At 41.5% G+C, this 16,947-nt stretch overlaps 1 protein-coding gene across 1 annotated transcript in view; it reads left to right on the forward strand.

Moving 5' to 3' along the window:
• Positions 1 to 16,947, forward strand: part of kank1a (KN motif and ankyrin repeat domains 1a) — a 51,571-nt gene that overhangs the window by 27,472 nt on the left and 7,152 nt on the right. Inside the window, exons 2-3 of the mRNA XM_032577922.1 lie at positions 2,553 to 2,682; positions 12,684 to 15,236. Of these exons, the coding sequence (XP_032433813.1) occupies positions 2,646 to 2,682; positions 12,684 to 15,236 (2,590 nt within the window). The 5' untranslated portion in view covers positions 2,553 to 2,645. The remainder of the gene's footprint in view (positions 1 to 2,552; positions 2,683 to 12,683; positions 15,237 to 16,947) is intronic.

Genomic DNA, 16,947 nt, shown 5'->3' on the forward strand with positions numbered 1-16,947 from the left:
AACGGTGATCGATTTGCTAAATTAATCTTTTCCCCCCTGGATCTGAGGATTTCTTGCTCCTTTTCTCAGGTTTGCCTTCTAGCAGCTCATGGAACAGGACACAGGGGAGATGTTTGGTCAGTTATAGCTTGTGTGTGTGTGTGTGTGTGGGTGCGTGTGTGTGTGTGTGGGTGTGCGTGGGTGTGTGTGTGTGTGTGTGTGTGTGTGTGTGTGTGTGTGTGTGTGTGTGTGATTAACCAGCATGGAGTTGGCTTTCCCATTTTATCCTGAACTGACTAGGATGCACCTATAAATAATCACAGATTTCCTTATTTTGGCCATCGGATGAATCTTATCTAGTAGTGATGGGACTGATGATTCTATGAACTGAATCTTCAGGATCAGTTCACTTCAAAGAGCCGTTCAAATGATTCACTTCTGAAAATGAACAGTTTTTTAAGAACAAGCCATTTTATCCCTAATGTAGTTTAATATTAACTGTTTTTGTGAGCGAAGTTCACAAAAAAGATGAATGTATTAAATTTTTTTAAAGTAGTATTTTCTTGCAGAAAAAATACATTTTCACAATATTTCAAAATACAAATGTCAAATACTCATGTAGATTTTTACAAGTGTTGTGTGCTTTTCCAACATTTTAGTGCAGTTGGTAATTAGGCCTGTCACTATAAATGTTGTTGGCAATAAATTGTCCCAGAAATTATCGCGATAAATTGAGGCCATTTTCAGTAATATGACAGTAAAGGCACAATAATTCAAGAACGCATTCTCGAGGATCAATAAACTTTAAATTCTAATAAACATCTAACACTGGAAGACATTTTAAATATCCAAAATAAACAAAACAACAAATATAATGAATTATGAAGTCTCTGGAAACAAAATTATCCTTCAGAAAAAGACTAGTTGACATCGAAACGTCAGACTGAAGACTTTTATCATCCAGTTTTTGGTAGAAAGAGAAAAATGACAAATTATGCAAATGGAAATTATTGATTTCTTATATTGATTTATTGCTTGTTTCCTTTTTGTGTGGGTTGTTTTGCTTGGTTAAAAGAATCCAAATTTGATAAATCTGCTAATTGTTTCTCATCACGTCTGCTTCGATTTGAGCGCTCCGTCAGACTCGTTTATATGCTGCAGAAATCCTCGTTTCATTTTAAGCTTTGCTCTCATTCTTTCAGAATGAATAAATTTCCTCTTTTTTTTTTTTGAACTGAGCGACCCAGCAGGAGGTCGCGGCGCTCAGAAACATAACTGCAGTCTATTTGGGTGTTGGTGATGCTTGGTTCATGTGTCTGAATCGGGTCTATTATTGAACGACCTCCAGGCCCGGCCCGGTGTCAGAGCTGCGCCGCTTTATTTGGGTTCCTCCTGTAAACACGGAAACCTGAGCTGCAGCTGGGCGACGGCTCATCGCCCAGGTGGCTGAAGAGTCACTCCACTCCGTCGTATCTGTTGATTTCCAGTGATGATCTTTAAGCTCTGATCACATTTTACCTGATTTCTGGAGTCCAGAACTATTAATGCTCCACATGATGAGCTTAAGCTAAAAAAATGCTCAGCACACAGCTCTCATGTGACGTCACACTTCCTGGAACTTTGTAGCTGACGGCCATCTTGGTAGGCAGTTGCTATGGAGTTGCTATGACGACAGTAAACAAGCCACAGGCTTAAAACTAGCTCTCACCTTTTTCCTTTCTGACTTATAAACAATAAAAGTATATAACAACTATTACTCAATTATAATATCTGAATACTCTACCCACCTCTGTGATACTAAAATAAATATATTTACTGAGTTGTTTGACACCAAATTTGTTTGATTTTGTGGAACGGAGGTGGGAGGTGTTGACCTCTGACCTCTGGAACTTTTTTTATGAATGTCCTTTTAAAGTGGTAGCAGCACAAATGACTTTTTTTGCTATACAAACGTTTGACATCAATCTTGTTAAATTTGGGTAATGTGTGGGGTCTGGTTGACCTTCTGACCTTGAGACTTTCATTATCTTCAAAGCAAAAGAAGTAGAAACAATTAAAACGTAGTGGAGTTGATTGACTCCAGTTCTGTCTGATTTGAAGAAGGTGGGGGGAATTCGCTCAGGTCTGTATAAGATGCATCGTCGTGTTTTGGTTGCAAATATTTTTTTCTTTCTTTTTGAATGTTAAAACGATTCCTCTGAAAAGTCTTCAGAGCCTGTTGGCACATCAGTCACTGAGCGTTCGTGGCGTTCTGTTGTGGTGAAAGAGCGAGCGGGAGGGGTGAGCACGAGAGTGATTGACAGCGCTAAGACCCTCCTCCTGCCTTTGATTGGTTGTTTCTGACTGAGTGGTGCATTTTTGCAGAAGTTCTGGGAGAGAAAAGAGGAACTCTCTCATTTTTATGCTGTTACTACATTGTGATCATTTCATAAATGGGTAAAAACCAAACATTTTATAAAAGTTACGTACTGCAGCTTTAACGGCTTTAACTTGACTCCTCTAAAACTGATTTTGTAGATCAAAACGAAGCCAACTTTATGTTGTTTTTGACTGTTTTTATGTTTTTGTGTCAGTTTGCAGGTTGCATGGCAGTCTGGACTTGATGCATGCCAGTTGCATGACTGCAGAGGGTCTGGTTGTGGGACTGAGATCACGCAGCTGCACCCATGGCTCAAACGGTGCACGTAAACGGCAACAGCCCAGGTAAACTCACCTTTTCTAACATCGACAAACCTTTTATCTGCTGCAAACCTTTAGGTCTGTGATGGTTTTTATGTTACTGAAGTGTCATTAAACATGCAGAAGTGTGGAAAGTGATGCAGCTGCAGGCATGTTGTTGTTGATTAGGCTTCTGAGTTTCCACATCAGTGAAAGTACGAGCTTTTCTCACCTAATCCAGGGCTGATGCAATCACAAAGGAAAAGTACATCAGCTTTGGTTAGGAACCCACAACAGAACCAGGTGGTGGGAAAACAGCAAAGTTCAATAACATCAGATTAAGAATCAGCTGTAGGTTCTTTTATTTCAGAAATTCAGTTTAAAAGGTGAAACTCGTAAATTTCACATAGAAAACAAATGTTTTAAGGGTCTAAATGTACTAATTAGAGGCAGCTAATAAATGGAGGACTAAGACAACGCCGATAGGTAGAATTAGGAAATTTCTGCCAAAACAAATAGAAATTTTGAGATGATTCTTAGAAATTGTCTAGAAAAAACAAGGACACCTCTGAGTTTCAAGTCAAACATTTGCAAGAAAAATAAAGTACAAAAGTTTTAGTTTAATCTCAGAAATTTTCTAGAAGAAAAAAATCTAAGGCTAAAAATAAAAAATCAGGGAGGAAAAAAAACTAAATTGAGCTCAAGATTCTGAGCTCAAACTCAGAACCTTTCCAGAAAAAAAAAGAACATTTCTGAGTTTGAAAAGTCAAAAATTTGCCAAAAAAATCTCAGTATTGAGATTAGTTGTTCATTTGTTCTTTGTCTTTATATTTCTACCTGATTTCACTCCTTATTCTGTTCAGTTTGACCAAAGATTGTTTCCTGCCTTCGTTTTAGTTTATTAATTGCAGATTTTCATTCAAATAATTCTATTTACAGCTTATTGTAATGATTTGAATTTCATGGATTAAATCTATTTAGGTTTGTGTAGGTCAATTTCAGGATGTATAAACTAGCATGAAGTACTTTTTATCTTAACAGATGAAAGTTAATATCAGTAAACTTCAGAGTCTTCACGAACAAAAAATTCATGTAAATCAGTGATTATTGTGCTTTAAATTACTGAAAATTAGAGCTGAACATGTTCAGAAACCTGACTATGTTGAGGCAAACTGTAGCATTTCTACAGAAATCAGATGTAGCAACAATTTTAGGTGAACTTAAACTGTTTTCTCTTGTAAATGTGAGTCGGATTTTAAATCAGATCTATTTAAAATTCAGTGTGTTTGCTCTTCTGATGAATGTCTGACACTAACAGGAATGTTAAATATTATCAGAGTAACTGCTGGGTTGTGTTTGTGGGATGCAGAACGGATTCCTCCACCTCGCTGTGAAATATCGGCTGTCAGCCGAGGCTCTGCTCCCAACACACACCTGCAGACGACTCGCATTCCTGCGAAGCCTAACAGGAGAGAGGGAAGAGTTTCACCGCTAAATCCCTGCAGGAATGTGCAGAACTTTGAAGCTTCTAGTTTTCTCAAAGGCAGAAAAAACACCTAAAGTTTCATTAAAATCGATGAAATGACAGAGGAGAAAACTAGGAATGTTTTTACCTTTTGCTGCTAAATGGTAAAAATGTTTCATTTGGTTTCTTCCGTTGGTTTTAGCTGTTAAGTTGTCAATATAATGAGCTAAATCTTAAATGTTGGCCTGATGTATAAGAGAAAAACGACGCAGTTTTTGCCATCAATTGTCACTACGACAACTAGATAACATAACAAGGTCAGGAAAACGTTTAAGAAATAAATTGGGAAGTAAGTTAGCTATGCTAGCTTGAGTTAAAAAATAAAAAAAATAATTAACTTAAAACTTATCTTACTGAAAAATTATTTAAGTTGGTTTTGTCTTTTTTCCAGTGTACTGAGATATTTCCACTAGAAACTAAACCAAAACTACTTGGTAACATTTTGTATTTTTGCAGGGTAGCTGCAGTAGGGAGCCAATGTCTCCTATAAATGTTGTTTGGTGATCTGAGGTGATCACTGCTTGTTGTTGGTTTAGAAATCCAGCTGCCTGGTGTCTCAGTGCGACCAGAAAACCCAGAGAAGTGACGTTTCCATCGACGTCCTTAAGCTCTGAGGCGGTTTTGTTCCTGCGGCTGTGAAGGCTCCCCATGGCACCATTCAGCCACTTTCCTGTTGTGGGTTTGTGTTGCTGCTGCAGGGTTGTAATGATGTGTGCCGGACTCTAAACAGGAGGATTGTTTGACTTACTGCAGCTTACAGACTTACTCTGTCCAGCTGATGAATTGATGAAGCTGCGGGTTGTTGGAGTCTGACTGAAGCTTTGTGTTTTAATTGCTTTGTGGTTCGCATCTGAAACAGACTCCTAACTCTTCCAGTGCACACTGAGCCAAAATGTATGTGTTGGGAAAGATTAAGATCCATTTGGAGCCCAGTAGACGCTGGTCAAAATCCCGTTGTCTTCAAAGTTAAGGAAGCAGCTTTGGAAGACGTGCCGTCCTCTGATTGGTTAGCTGCTGCGGCCTGACGGCTCACTCACTAAACCCGAACACTTATTTCAGTCTGGAAATACAAACTTACATTATTGAAGCTCTTTTAGCTTTAGTTTTGCTTTTACAACTGATTAGCATCTTAAAAGTTTAAATATTACCTGAACTTCGACCCCAAACCGCCGAGGAGTTAGAAAGGAGACTTCATGGATGCAGAGCAGGACCACAGAGAAGAGAGCGATGTCTCTGCGTGGATTTCTGACTGATTTAAAGCAGAGCTGCAAAAGTAAATGAGGTGGATTAGCTAAAAAATGCATTTTGTGACGATGCGGGACGTTCTGGAACGAGCGCAGAAATCACCAAAACAAAGAGGAAACTACAAAACGAAAGAGGGATTTAACAGCTTTGTAGCTGCTGGTGGCATAAATATGTAACGTTTATCCGACGCACTGATGAATTAAACACATTTTTTATGTTTTTTCACTAGAAACTGTCAAATGGCTAAATGGGAATAGCATGGAGGACGTCTGCAGGAAGGTGGCGCTCTCTCTCCAACGCTTCATAAAAACAAAACAAAGGTTGCAGAAGGGAGCAATTCCATCTAAGCATGGATTTAAAATTTAATAAAAGTGAGACTTTATTGTCTCCATTTGTCAAATCAGACTGAAGCAGATCTATAGATTAAACATAAATCATTTTAAATAATCGTTTCACTGAAAAAACACAAAATCTTACCCAGGATCTTTGGTCCAGTTACTAGTGCAAATATTTATTAATAATATATCTCTTATATTGATGAAAAACTACTCATTCCATTGGCAGATTATTTCACTAAAGACGTGGGGAATGTCTTGTTATAAGTGAAAATTATTATATGCGCAAATCATTGGCTTTAAACAAGCTTATATCTATCTTTCTGAAAAGTTCGTTTTCTTATTTCAAGTGTATTAAGATATTTGCACTAGAAAAACCAGAAATACTTGGTGATGTGTTTTTGCAGTGTCTAATTGAATCATGTGATAGTAAAAGTTTGCATAAATCTCCAAAAACTGATTGTTTCTGCTGCTCAGACATTGATTTGATAAATTATTTTGAATTCATAAAGTCACACATCATGTGAAACTTTTCACCTTGTATAGTTTCAGAGTTTGGCTGAGAGAAATTCATGGAAATGGTTGATGCAGATCGACAGAGAGCGACCAGTGTAGTCTTTATTTTACTGCCCTTTACTTTCTAACACTGTAAAGATGAAACTCAGCGACTTAAATGTTAGTTGCTTTCTGCCTGACCCTTCATACTTGCAGTCAGTGAAGTTCTGGTGACTTCATGTGATGTTCTGCTCATATACAACTTTATCTGGAGAACTGCAGCTGGTTTGATGGTAAACACAGAAATCGTCTGTAAAACAGAACAAATTTATTCTGTTTTCTCTTGGTTTTGTTCTCTGAACCACCTACAATAAACCGCATAAAGACAAACTGCTTTATTAGGGCACAGGCTGCTCCTAAATGAACCCAAAGTCTGCTTTTCTTGACCATCTCTGAGTGAAACACTGAGATGTTCTCTTTTTTTCAACGTTTCCTCCAGCCTGCTTTGTGGTGTTCAGCATTAAGCTGCTGAGTTTGGCTGCAGCTTTTGGCCCAGAACTGCGACTTCCTGCAGAATCCCAGCTGTTGGTTCCAGATTTAAAGTGATTCTCTGTGCTTCGTTTAAAATGATCCAGTTGTTTTCTGATTTCAAATGAGGGCTTCCTGTTTGATGTTCTGCAGCGAAAGGCGTTGATTAAACACAGACTTTCATTTTTATTTTTTTGCATGTAATTAGTCGTGCAGGCAGAGGCAGGAAATGCCAGCCTGAATGTGTCTCACTCGCGCAGTGGGGACAAAATCAGCAGAGTTATAGAGTGGCCAGATTTGGGGAGCGTTGTTCTGGGAAATTAAACTTCCAAACATAAAAATCTTTTCTCTGCTTTGGAGCAAACGCCACCAACCCACACTTGTATTTTCTATCACTTTACCTGGGTGTGTATTACACCAACTTAATAATGTCTGGACTTCTTTTTATTGCAGCAGGAAAGATTATTTCAAGCATTTAGAAACACGCATCAGTGCTGAAGTCCAAACTGATGTCAGTAAATGTGCTCAGTTCAAACAGGAGATTAAAGCATTTTAACACCTGACAGTCCAGTAAACTCAGTTTAATTTGGGGCCAAAACTGCAACATGTTACATTTTCAGCTGCTGTGGTTCTTTCACACTTTGAAAAATCTGTTCCCCTCCTGGCCTGTGGGGGCGCTGCACCAGGAACCACTGAAGGAAACAACACATAAACCTCTGATGACACTGAGGGCAACTTCCTTCTTCACCAAATGTAAACAAAATGTTGTTAGATTTTAGTGGTTGGATGATTTCTCTTTTGTCTTTGGTAAAAGACTACAAACCATTTCTCTCGCTAGCGCTAGTCTTTGTGCGTTTGTTTTGGTTGTTTTTACCCAGAATGCCCTGCGCTGTAGCACGCTTCCTCTCAGGGTTTATGCAGATTTCAACAACTAAAATTTGTTGTTGAAAATTTTAAATTTGTTCAAGGGGGAGTATTATGTTTTTTTTCCAGGCACAAAATGCCCTTTAATAGCAATAAAGTACCAATGTTACCTTCAGTTTATATTGAATTTGAAATTTTAATTTAAAGTCTTGAAATTGGGCCGCTGTCTCTTTAAGGAGCTCCTGCTCTTTGAAAGCACTGAATCATAGATTTAAATATTTTCGTTTTAAAGTCTTGTATAAATACTTTGAAGAAATAAGAACCCTGAATTTATTGTGTGGCTGATGTTAAATAGCTTTTATGGGCTTTAAACTTCAACATTAAACATGCCAGAGCAAAATAAACAAACGTCTGCTTGTATATTTTTACCTTGAGGATCAACCTGGAACCAAAGAGAAATAACAGAAGAAAGGAGAAACATCTGAGCTGCTGAAGTTTTTTAAACAGCAGCTGTTAAAAAAATGCTTCTTGCTGCCACATCCAGGGAAAACTTGGACGTTTTCCTGAGATCTGATGTTCAGCACATGTTGGGAAGTGTAGAAGTGGCTGAGAAACGTGCGTATGAGCAGTTACTGTGTGGGCCGGCTCGGTGACGAGAGGGACAAACGTGCAATAAAACGACTGCGACCAGTTAGCGTGTGGTTTCTGTCGGGCCGCAAACGGAGCGCTGCAGCTTCAAAACGAGGGAAGTCCTGCATCGATAGCTGCAGCTGATAATTAACAATTAATCGCTTTGTCTTGAGTTTTATTATTTTTAGTGTGAAATAATGATTTATAGAAATAATTTCCTTTATGCACCGTAAAGGTCTGAAGAACGCAAAATCATACCAAGTAATTTTGGTCCAGTTTCTAGTGCAAATATCTTAGTTGTGTCTTATTTTAAGTGAACTAACTTACAAGTAACTTTTCAGCAAAATATAAGAACTTGTTTTAGGTAAATAATTCCTTAATATTGATGAAAAGTGATAAATTAAAATGTCTTGTTGTGAAATAATCTGCCAATGGAACAAGAACTACTTTCCTAATTTTAATGAATTATTACTTTTGTTTCTTGCTGAAAATACATTAGTAGGTTAGTTTTGTCTTATTTCAAGTGTAATAAGATATTTGCACTAGAAACTAGAACAGAAATACTTGATTTTGTATTTTACAGTAACTTGAAATAAGAAAAAACTAACTAAAAAGTAACTTTTCTTGTTTGAAGTCAATAATTCCTAAATGTTGAGGAAAAAGAACTAGTTCTATTGGCAGATAAATTAACTTATAACAAGATATTTTCCACATGCTATAAGTGAAGAAATTACTTTTTCATCAACATTTATGAATTGATGTAAAACCTGATTCTACATCTTGCTGGAAAGTTGCTTATTAGTTAGTTTTGTCAGATTTCAAGGCTACTAAGACATTTGCACTGGAAACCAGAAATGCTCTGTAAGAGTTTGTGTTTTTGCAGTGTAGATTTATTTAGGTGGGGGGTTTTGTTGTTGAGTTCCTCAAATACTTGCAGAGTTTGGTCACTCTGGTGGAGCTTTGTTTGGGGAAAGTTTATCTGCAGCAGCTCCAGGAAGCCTCACGTCTTGAGCAAACAGTCAGGATTCAGGCAGAGAAATTTTAAAGACCGGAAAACGCCGTAAACTCGGCAAAACGCTTTTTATTTGGCTCATTTAATGCTGGATTTAGCCGTTTAAATGGGAACGGAGCATCGGTGAGAAAGTGGCCTGGCAGACTGACAGCAGAGCAGCTGTTGGTGACTACAGGAGGCCTCCAGTCGTCCCCCCGGTGATGAGGTCATCGCTCAGCTGTTCGAGGTCTCTCTTGGTACCGCGACGCGACGAAGCCCCCCGCCCCGTTAACGTCAGCGCTCGTGCCACATGCAGTCGACACCAGACTGTGACTCTGCAGCCTCACAGCGGATCATTCATGCACCAAAACAAACAGGACACGGTTTCTTTTTTTAAAGGGTCGGGCTGCAGGAAGCACAGCGAGGCCTTTGTCTGAGGAGAGAAAACGGCTTAAAATCAAGATATTTAAATTCTTTAAAGTGAATCTACTCGGTTTTAATAATTTAACTTTAGTGAAGTGTGAAACTCAAAAATCCTTTTACTGCTAAATTGTTGAATAAATAGACATATGAGCTCAAAACCAGATATTTTTACATCAACCATCAGATTGATGTAAAATGAACTCCTGATCATTCATGGAGCTTCTTTTGAAATGTGGACGCTGACATTAGCGTTAGCATCTGTGCTGCTGCTACATATTTAGCATTGAGATGCTATTTTAGGCTTGAATAGCTTCGCTGATTTACTAACTGCTTTAGGCACAATTTGAACACAACTGTAGTTTTTTCCAGCGTCCATTGGATCGGTTTATGAAGCATAAATTAACTTCATCGTCCATCACTGCCAGCGGAGGCAGTTTGTGCAGCAGCCATGTTGGGATGACTTCCTGAAGGTGCAGTTTTAGAAAGAGCAGGAGCTTCTTAAAGAGACAGAGGCCCAATTTCAAGGTGTTAAATTATAAACTCAAATTTTGTCCAAGTCATATTTAGTATATGCAACATTTTATAACAACCGAAGGTGACAGTCATTTGAATATTCTATAAAATGCCATTATGTGCCAAGAAAATTCATAAAACTTCACCTGTTAAAATCTTAACTAAATATGAACAATTTGCTGATTTCAGAAGTAAAGAACATTTAATTTTCCTTTAGACATATTGTTTTGCTATGCTGATATTTGAATATGATTAATTTTGTTGAAAGTATACCTTTAGACATGTTTTTAAAACTGAATCTTTCTTCTAAATCTAAACATTTGAACCTGGTCTTGAATCGGACCCATCCTGTTTGGAGAAAGTTTGAGCTGCAGAGGAAACCAGAACATAAAGTTTGACATGTACATTAGCTGATCTGTTTGTGTGGAGAACAGACTGTTATTGTGGAGAGCTCCCCTCCCCTGCGCCACAGAACCGGACTCTTATTTGGGAAGGGAAGCAGAGGCGCGCCGGATTGGGCGAAGCAGCTGTCCAATGGTGCTGCAGAGCAGCGCTGCGCTGACTTCACTGCAACTTATTTTCCTCCTCTTGTGGAGAGAGGAGTGAGAAGGGAAGCGGCCTGCTCTGGGCTCTGTCTGCTGCCTGAACCAGAAGAATAGCGAGCGCGTTGTTGGTCTGAGGTGAGTGAAGCCGTAGCAGCGGGATTAAACCCCCATAATCCTGTTTCAGCCGAGTGGGAAGGCAGAAGCTGGGCGGGCTGGGAGCACTGGGAGGAAGAGCGGGGCTGTTTATTTCCAGCCTGTGTTTTCTTTAGTTGGTGAGAGTTCCAGGCATACCAAGAACAAGACGCTGTATTTATCCGGGTTGAACGCAGCGGCCCGGAAAGCTGGCGGAGCCGCTCCGTGTTGGAGCTTGAACTTTGCTCCGATTGATCCGTCTTCGCTGTTTGCGCTCGGCGCGGGTCGTCTTGTCTGGATGAGCTGAAATGTTGACGGTAGGATGGATTTTGGACCAGAACATGTTGACTCTGTAAACAAGCTGCTGAACTGCGTTACCTGTTGAGTTTCCTCCGTCAGACCTGCATGGTTCTGAACTGAGTTTAAGCAGAATGATCCCTGACGCTTTCCCAGCTCAGATGGAGACGTGTTTGTACTTGCAGGCAGTTTGTGGTGATTGTTGCTGGCCAGATGCATTTTTTACAATCACAGCTCTCTACTGATGTCAGGGTACTTCAGAAATGGAAAATATTTACATGTTTCCTGCTGCTGTTACTTCCATAAACGATTTCATACCAACTGTTGAATTATGAAATCACCACAAAAGTGGAAAAATCTCCTTTAAAAGTTAGTTTAAGTTGATACTTTTTTTTTTTTTTTTACCAGTTTACATAAATTATGACAGATTAATTCCCTTTATTAAACCAAGTTAACTCTGACTGACCCGTCTGGTGGATGGTATTTATTGGCATATTATTTATTCTGGGGATTACTCTGGAACTTTCCATACAAATTCTTCTTTTTCAAATCAGGACTGTAATATAACAGAATGTCTTCAGTCAGAGGCTTCATCAGTTACACTGTAATACAGACGGCTACAGGAGATCCCTCCTGTCCACCATCGACATCTACAACTCGTTAAAGAAGATTGTAAAATAAATACAAATATTTAACTTGGGGATTAATAAAGTGTTTATGAATTAAATAACAGTACTTTTTCTTGCATTAAATTTAAAGAATATTTAAAAAATGACTTGTTAAATGTCAAAGTGAGTCCAAAATATTTCTCTAGTGGTGGGAAATGAAGTCTGGTTGTAGAAATGTCTGGCCTGATTTCATACCTGGAGACACTCTGGTATAAAAAGTCCAGCAGACTTCTGCTAATTCTGGAGCTAATTTCTCATTTTCAGCTCTGAAAGCGTTTAGCAGGCTTCCCTTAGATTACGTTTTCCTGGATAAATTCCAAAGCACTAATTTACTTGGCTGATTTGTAAACTTTCAGATAAATAAACTTCAACAGCTGAAATTTTATCGACTGATAAGAAGTTTTCAAGTATTAAATAAAATAAAACACAGACAACAAGATAACATACAATAGCCGAGGGCATTATAGGACGTAAATTATAATGTAAAAATTAAATTGGTCCTCAAGTTTTGTTGTCTTTCTGGGGCAGATATAATTTGAGTTGAAGTTAGCGCGTTAGCATCAGCTTCTGCTAAATACTATGCTGGTGTTGCAGTTTAGCATGAATTTCCGCTAAATACCGTGTAGATGTGGCGCTTCGGCATTCAGCTAAATGTTGTGTTGGTGTAGCGCTTTAGCATTAACTTCTGCTAAATACTAAGTTGATGTACAATTTTAACATTAGTGGAACTATTGTTTACTAGAGTTTTGGGGTTGGCGCAACCAACTTTTTCTGCTGATAAAATATTAATGTTGAGCTTTTTAAAAAATGTTTTGAGAAAAGCTGAAACGCTGCTCTTTCTGTCATCTCTTCCAGAAAGAGCACAAACATGCCTGGGCGCCGGAGATGAGAAAGACTCCTACTACGTGGAAACTCCTTACGGTTACCAGTTAGACCTGGATTTCCTCAAGTATGTCGACGACATCGAGAGGGGCAACACCATTAAGAAGCTGAGCATCCAGAGGAAACCCAAAGCGGCCAGACCTCTGGCAACCCCTCGGGGCAGCACTTCGGGGGGCGGCGCCCGGCCTGAATGGACCTCCACGGACTCCCTGTCCTCCTCCAACAGCGACGGCAAGCAGTCTCCGGTCTTTTTCACCTCACGGCACCCGGACGCCGCTCCGTTGACCCCCACCCTCCCCAGGGCAACCGGTGACGTCCCTTTGGGTCAATCCTACTTGGCTGAGCAGAAGCAGCTTCTTCCGCCACCCTCACCCAGGTTTGCTCCTCGTCACAACCCCCAAGTGGAAAAGACGCTCATGGAGACCCGTCGTCGTCTCGAGCAGGAGCGTCTGCTCGTCCAAGCGCACATCGAGCCTCTGATTCCCCGCCGTCGCCTCGCCAGCTTTGGTGGAATGGGCTCCAGCAGCTCCCTGTCGTCTCACTCGAGTTCAGTCGCGACGAGCCAGATCTCCCCCAGCACCCACCAGCCTCTACCCATCAACGGCCTTTCTAATGGGGAGTATAACCCCTACTTCTCACAGTCCAGAGGCAGCTCCATCCGCCACAGCCCCATGAGCTCAGGCGTCGCCACGCCGGTGACCAACGTCAGCCCGTTGCACCTGCAGCAGATCCGAGAGCAGATGGTCGTGGCCCTCAAGAGGCTTAAAGAGCTGGAGGAGCAGGTCAAATCCATTCCTATCCTACAGGTGAAGATTGCCGTTCTGCAGGAGGAGAAACGACAGCTGGCCGCTCAGACTAAAAACCAAGGTGTCGGTGGCTTCCGCAAGCGTTCCTACAGTGTGGGCAGTGCTGACCAAATGGAGAACTCCGGATCCATCCAGAAGGAGACGGAGCTGCGCATCGTTGAGCCCGAGGCGCAGGAGCAGAGCGCCCAGCGGCTGGAGGAGTTCAGGCGACTGGCTGCTGAGGTCCAGGCTCTGGAGAAGACGACCAAGGAGAATAACGTTGCTGAAGTTCAGCCTCAAAGCCTACAAAAACAAGTCCTCCAGAAGTCAGTCGGTGTAGTTACCGATGAAAACATGAACAGTCTTTTGGGTTCGCTAAGCAAACCACAAAAAGACAGCCGTCTCCGGGATGTAGGAGTGGTGACGGAGCGGCTGGAGACGCGGAGCGCTGGAGTTGTTGTGACGGAGGCCATGCTGGGCGTGACCAGTGAAGCTGACAAGGAGATCGAGCTCCAACAGCAAACCATCGAAGCTCTGAAGGAGAAGATCTACCGCCTGGAGGTCCAGCTCAAAGAAACCACCCATGAGATGGAGATGGGGAAGCTCAAACTGGAGCTCCAAGCAGCCGGAGGGTCGAACAAGAAGAAGGCCGACAAGGGGCTGATGGTGAGGCCGGAGATGTACAACGCCTCGGTGGAAGCCAAAGTCCAGATGCGCAGCCAGGGAGTGGGCGACCATCTGGAGTTCATCCTGCAGACCCAGACGGTGGGAGTGTCCTGCCAGCCCAGCGTGCGCAGCGTTGCCACCGGACCCGACCTCCCAGTGGACCAGTGGGTGGTGCATCAACGGGTGGAGACGAGGCACCAGCAGGTTGGCATAGAGCCGAGTATTTCTGAATTGGGAGTAAACACTGAGGAGTCGTTGGATGGACTGGGCCTGTGCAGAACCGCGGAGCCGATCAAGCAGTCCAGATCGGTCGGCTGCGGGGATTGCTCGGTGGATGTCAACATCACTCCTGTGAAGACATTTGTGTCGCGAGGAACCGACCCGGATGTTGTCTGTAAGATGGACTCCGCCGTTATGGCGGCTCCCGATTCGGCGTCACAGCAGACTGGTACCGACACAGAATACGAGAACAGGTCCACAAACACGAGAACGGCCGAGGTGACGGACTCGTTCACGGACATGGAGCGGAGCAGCTGCGACAAGCAGACCAACACGGCGCCGCCCGAGACGAGGACCGTTGCTGTTGGGGAGGGGCTCGTGAAAGACGCCCCAACGACGGCAAAGACGCGGTCGGTCGCTGTTGGAACCACCAGTGATGTCGGGTCGCTTCCCAGCAAACCAAACCCGACCAGAATCAAAGAGTGTGGAGTCGGCCCGGTTAGCATCCACGACAATTTCCTGATTGGTTTAAAAACCAGGAACATCGCATGTGGTCCTTCTCATCCTCCTGACTCGGCCCCAAGCAAAGAGGAGAAGACCGGAGCCACCGCTGCAGCGCCGCCACCAGGGGGCGTCGGACTGGACCACTACATAGAGAGGGTGCAGAAGCTGCTGCAGGAGCAGCAGATGCTGCTGGCGGAGAACTACAGCGAGCTGGCGGACGCTTTCGGCCAGCCCCAGTCCCAGTTCGGGTCCATCAACAGCCAGCTGGTCAGCACGCTGTCGTCCATCAACTCGGTGATGAAGTACAGCAGCGCGGAGAACATCCTGGCGCTGCACTCGGACTCCTGCAGAGGTGAGGATGTTTCACATTCTCCTGAGTTCAGTTTCCAAACAAAGCATTCCTCTCCCTCCGAGAGCGCTTCAGCAACATGTGGCTCGGCTGATGATTGGCTCACAGTCATGCCAGGCAATTAAGGCATAGTTTCAAGGGCAAACAACTGGAAACACACAGACACACACACACACACAACCAAAATGTGACTTAAGTGGCTCCGTAACAGGCCTGGTGAGGCTCTAAATATATCTGAGAACAATAAAACTCTTACAGGCTGACAGGATTCTTTCCTATTAGTATTTTAGTTCCTTAAGTGCAGAAATAAATAAATATGCTTCTTATTAAAGTTATACATAAATAAATAAATGTGGCTGAATATTTTCTACCACAGTGACTTGTGGTAATGTTCATTAGAACCTCAAATATCTTTGTATTTTATTGGGATTTTTGGCCTGTCACCATAACAAATTTTGCTGGACGATATTTTGTCGCAGAAATTATTGTAATAAGCAAAAATATTGTCATTTTGAGACCATTTTGAATTAATAATAAAGTAATTAATAGTGACATTAATGCAATCCTCTCTCCCATACTTGGTCTGCAGACCTTTTCTCTCCAGAATAATAATCTTCCCAACATGAATGTTTGCGCAGCGAGGAGCTAACATTAGATGAAGTGTTCTGGTCGTGTTCAGACGAGGCCTAAAGATAATCCTGATTGGATCAGACAGACCAAAGTTATCCATGACCCTAAAAAAATGCAGCGAGGTTTTGGACCGGACCCAGCGCTGAGCTCACTGCTGCAGGGCAGGCGGCCGGCGGCGCCGCTCCACTCGCTCTCCTGTTTGTGTTTTGTTTTTTCTGTGGGCCGCCCCGCCTTGGCTAACGCCTCCCTATTGATGCTGATTCATGGCTCCCTGTGCGTTACGTAACGATCATTCCTCCTGACCGGGTTCTGCAGTTTCTGGGCTTTCTGTGGAGCTCTGAGTGACTAACCAGTTCCCTCTGAAGTAAATAAGTTCACCAGATTTAACAGCTCTGAACGTAAGAAAAGCTGTAATTCAAACGGTTTTATTAACTGCTGCTGTTATTTAACAACTGCATAGAAATAATAAAATGTAATCAGTTTTATTTTGTTTTTAGTCACTTAGTCTAGACAAACGGTTTAATTATTGTTTCCAGCGGTAAAGACGTATAAAAAGCCTTAGCAGTAGCACAGTGGTCACTAAAAATGTGACAGTTTTCAGTTTCTTCTAGCTCATTTTATGGCTAAAAAAACTAAATCTAATAAAATCTTTCCACAAAACAAACCCTGGTTTTTAAATGAATAAGAAGCGTTTTGTCTAACACTTTAAACAAAACTATTAATCTGTATTAAACGTAATCTAAATGCTAAAGATGTTTCAGAATGATGCCAGAGAAAAAGCTAAATACACGGAAAAATACAAAATCTTACCAAGTATTTTTAAAACAGTTTCTACTGCAAATATCTTAGTAGAGATACAAGTACAAGTAACTTTTAGCAAGATATAGGAGCTTGTTTTCAGTTAATATTTCCTTAATATTGATGAAAAAGTTCTAGTTTTGTTGGAAAATTATTTCACCAATAACATGGGAAAAATGTTTTACTATAAGTTTAATAATCTGCCGATGGAACCGTTTCATTTTTATTAATAAGGAATTATTGACACAATAAGCCCCGGCATGTTGCTGAAAAGTTACTTGTAAGT

The sequence above is a fragment of the Xiphophorus hellerii genome, chromosome 12 (assembly GCF_003331165.1).
Source record: "Xiphophorus hellerii strain 12219 chromosome 12, Xiphophorus_hellerii-4.1, whole genome shotgun sequence".
Taxonomy (NCBI): domain Eukaryota; kingdom Metazoa; phylum Chordata; class Actinopteri; order Cyprinodontiformes; family Poeciliidae; genus Xiphophorus; species Xiphophorus hellerii.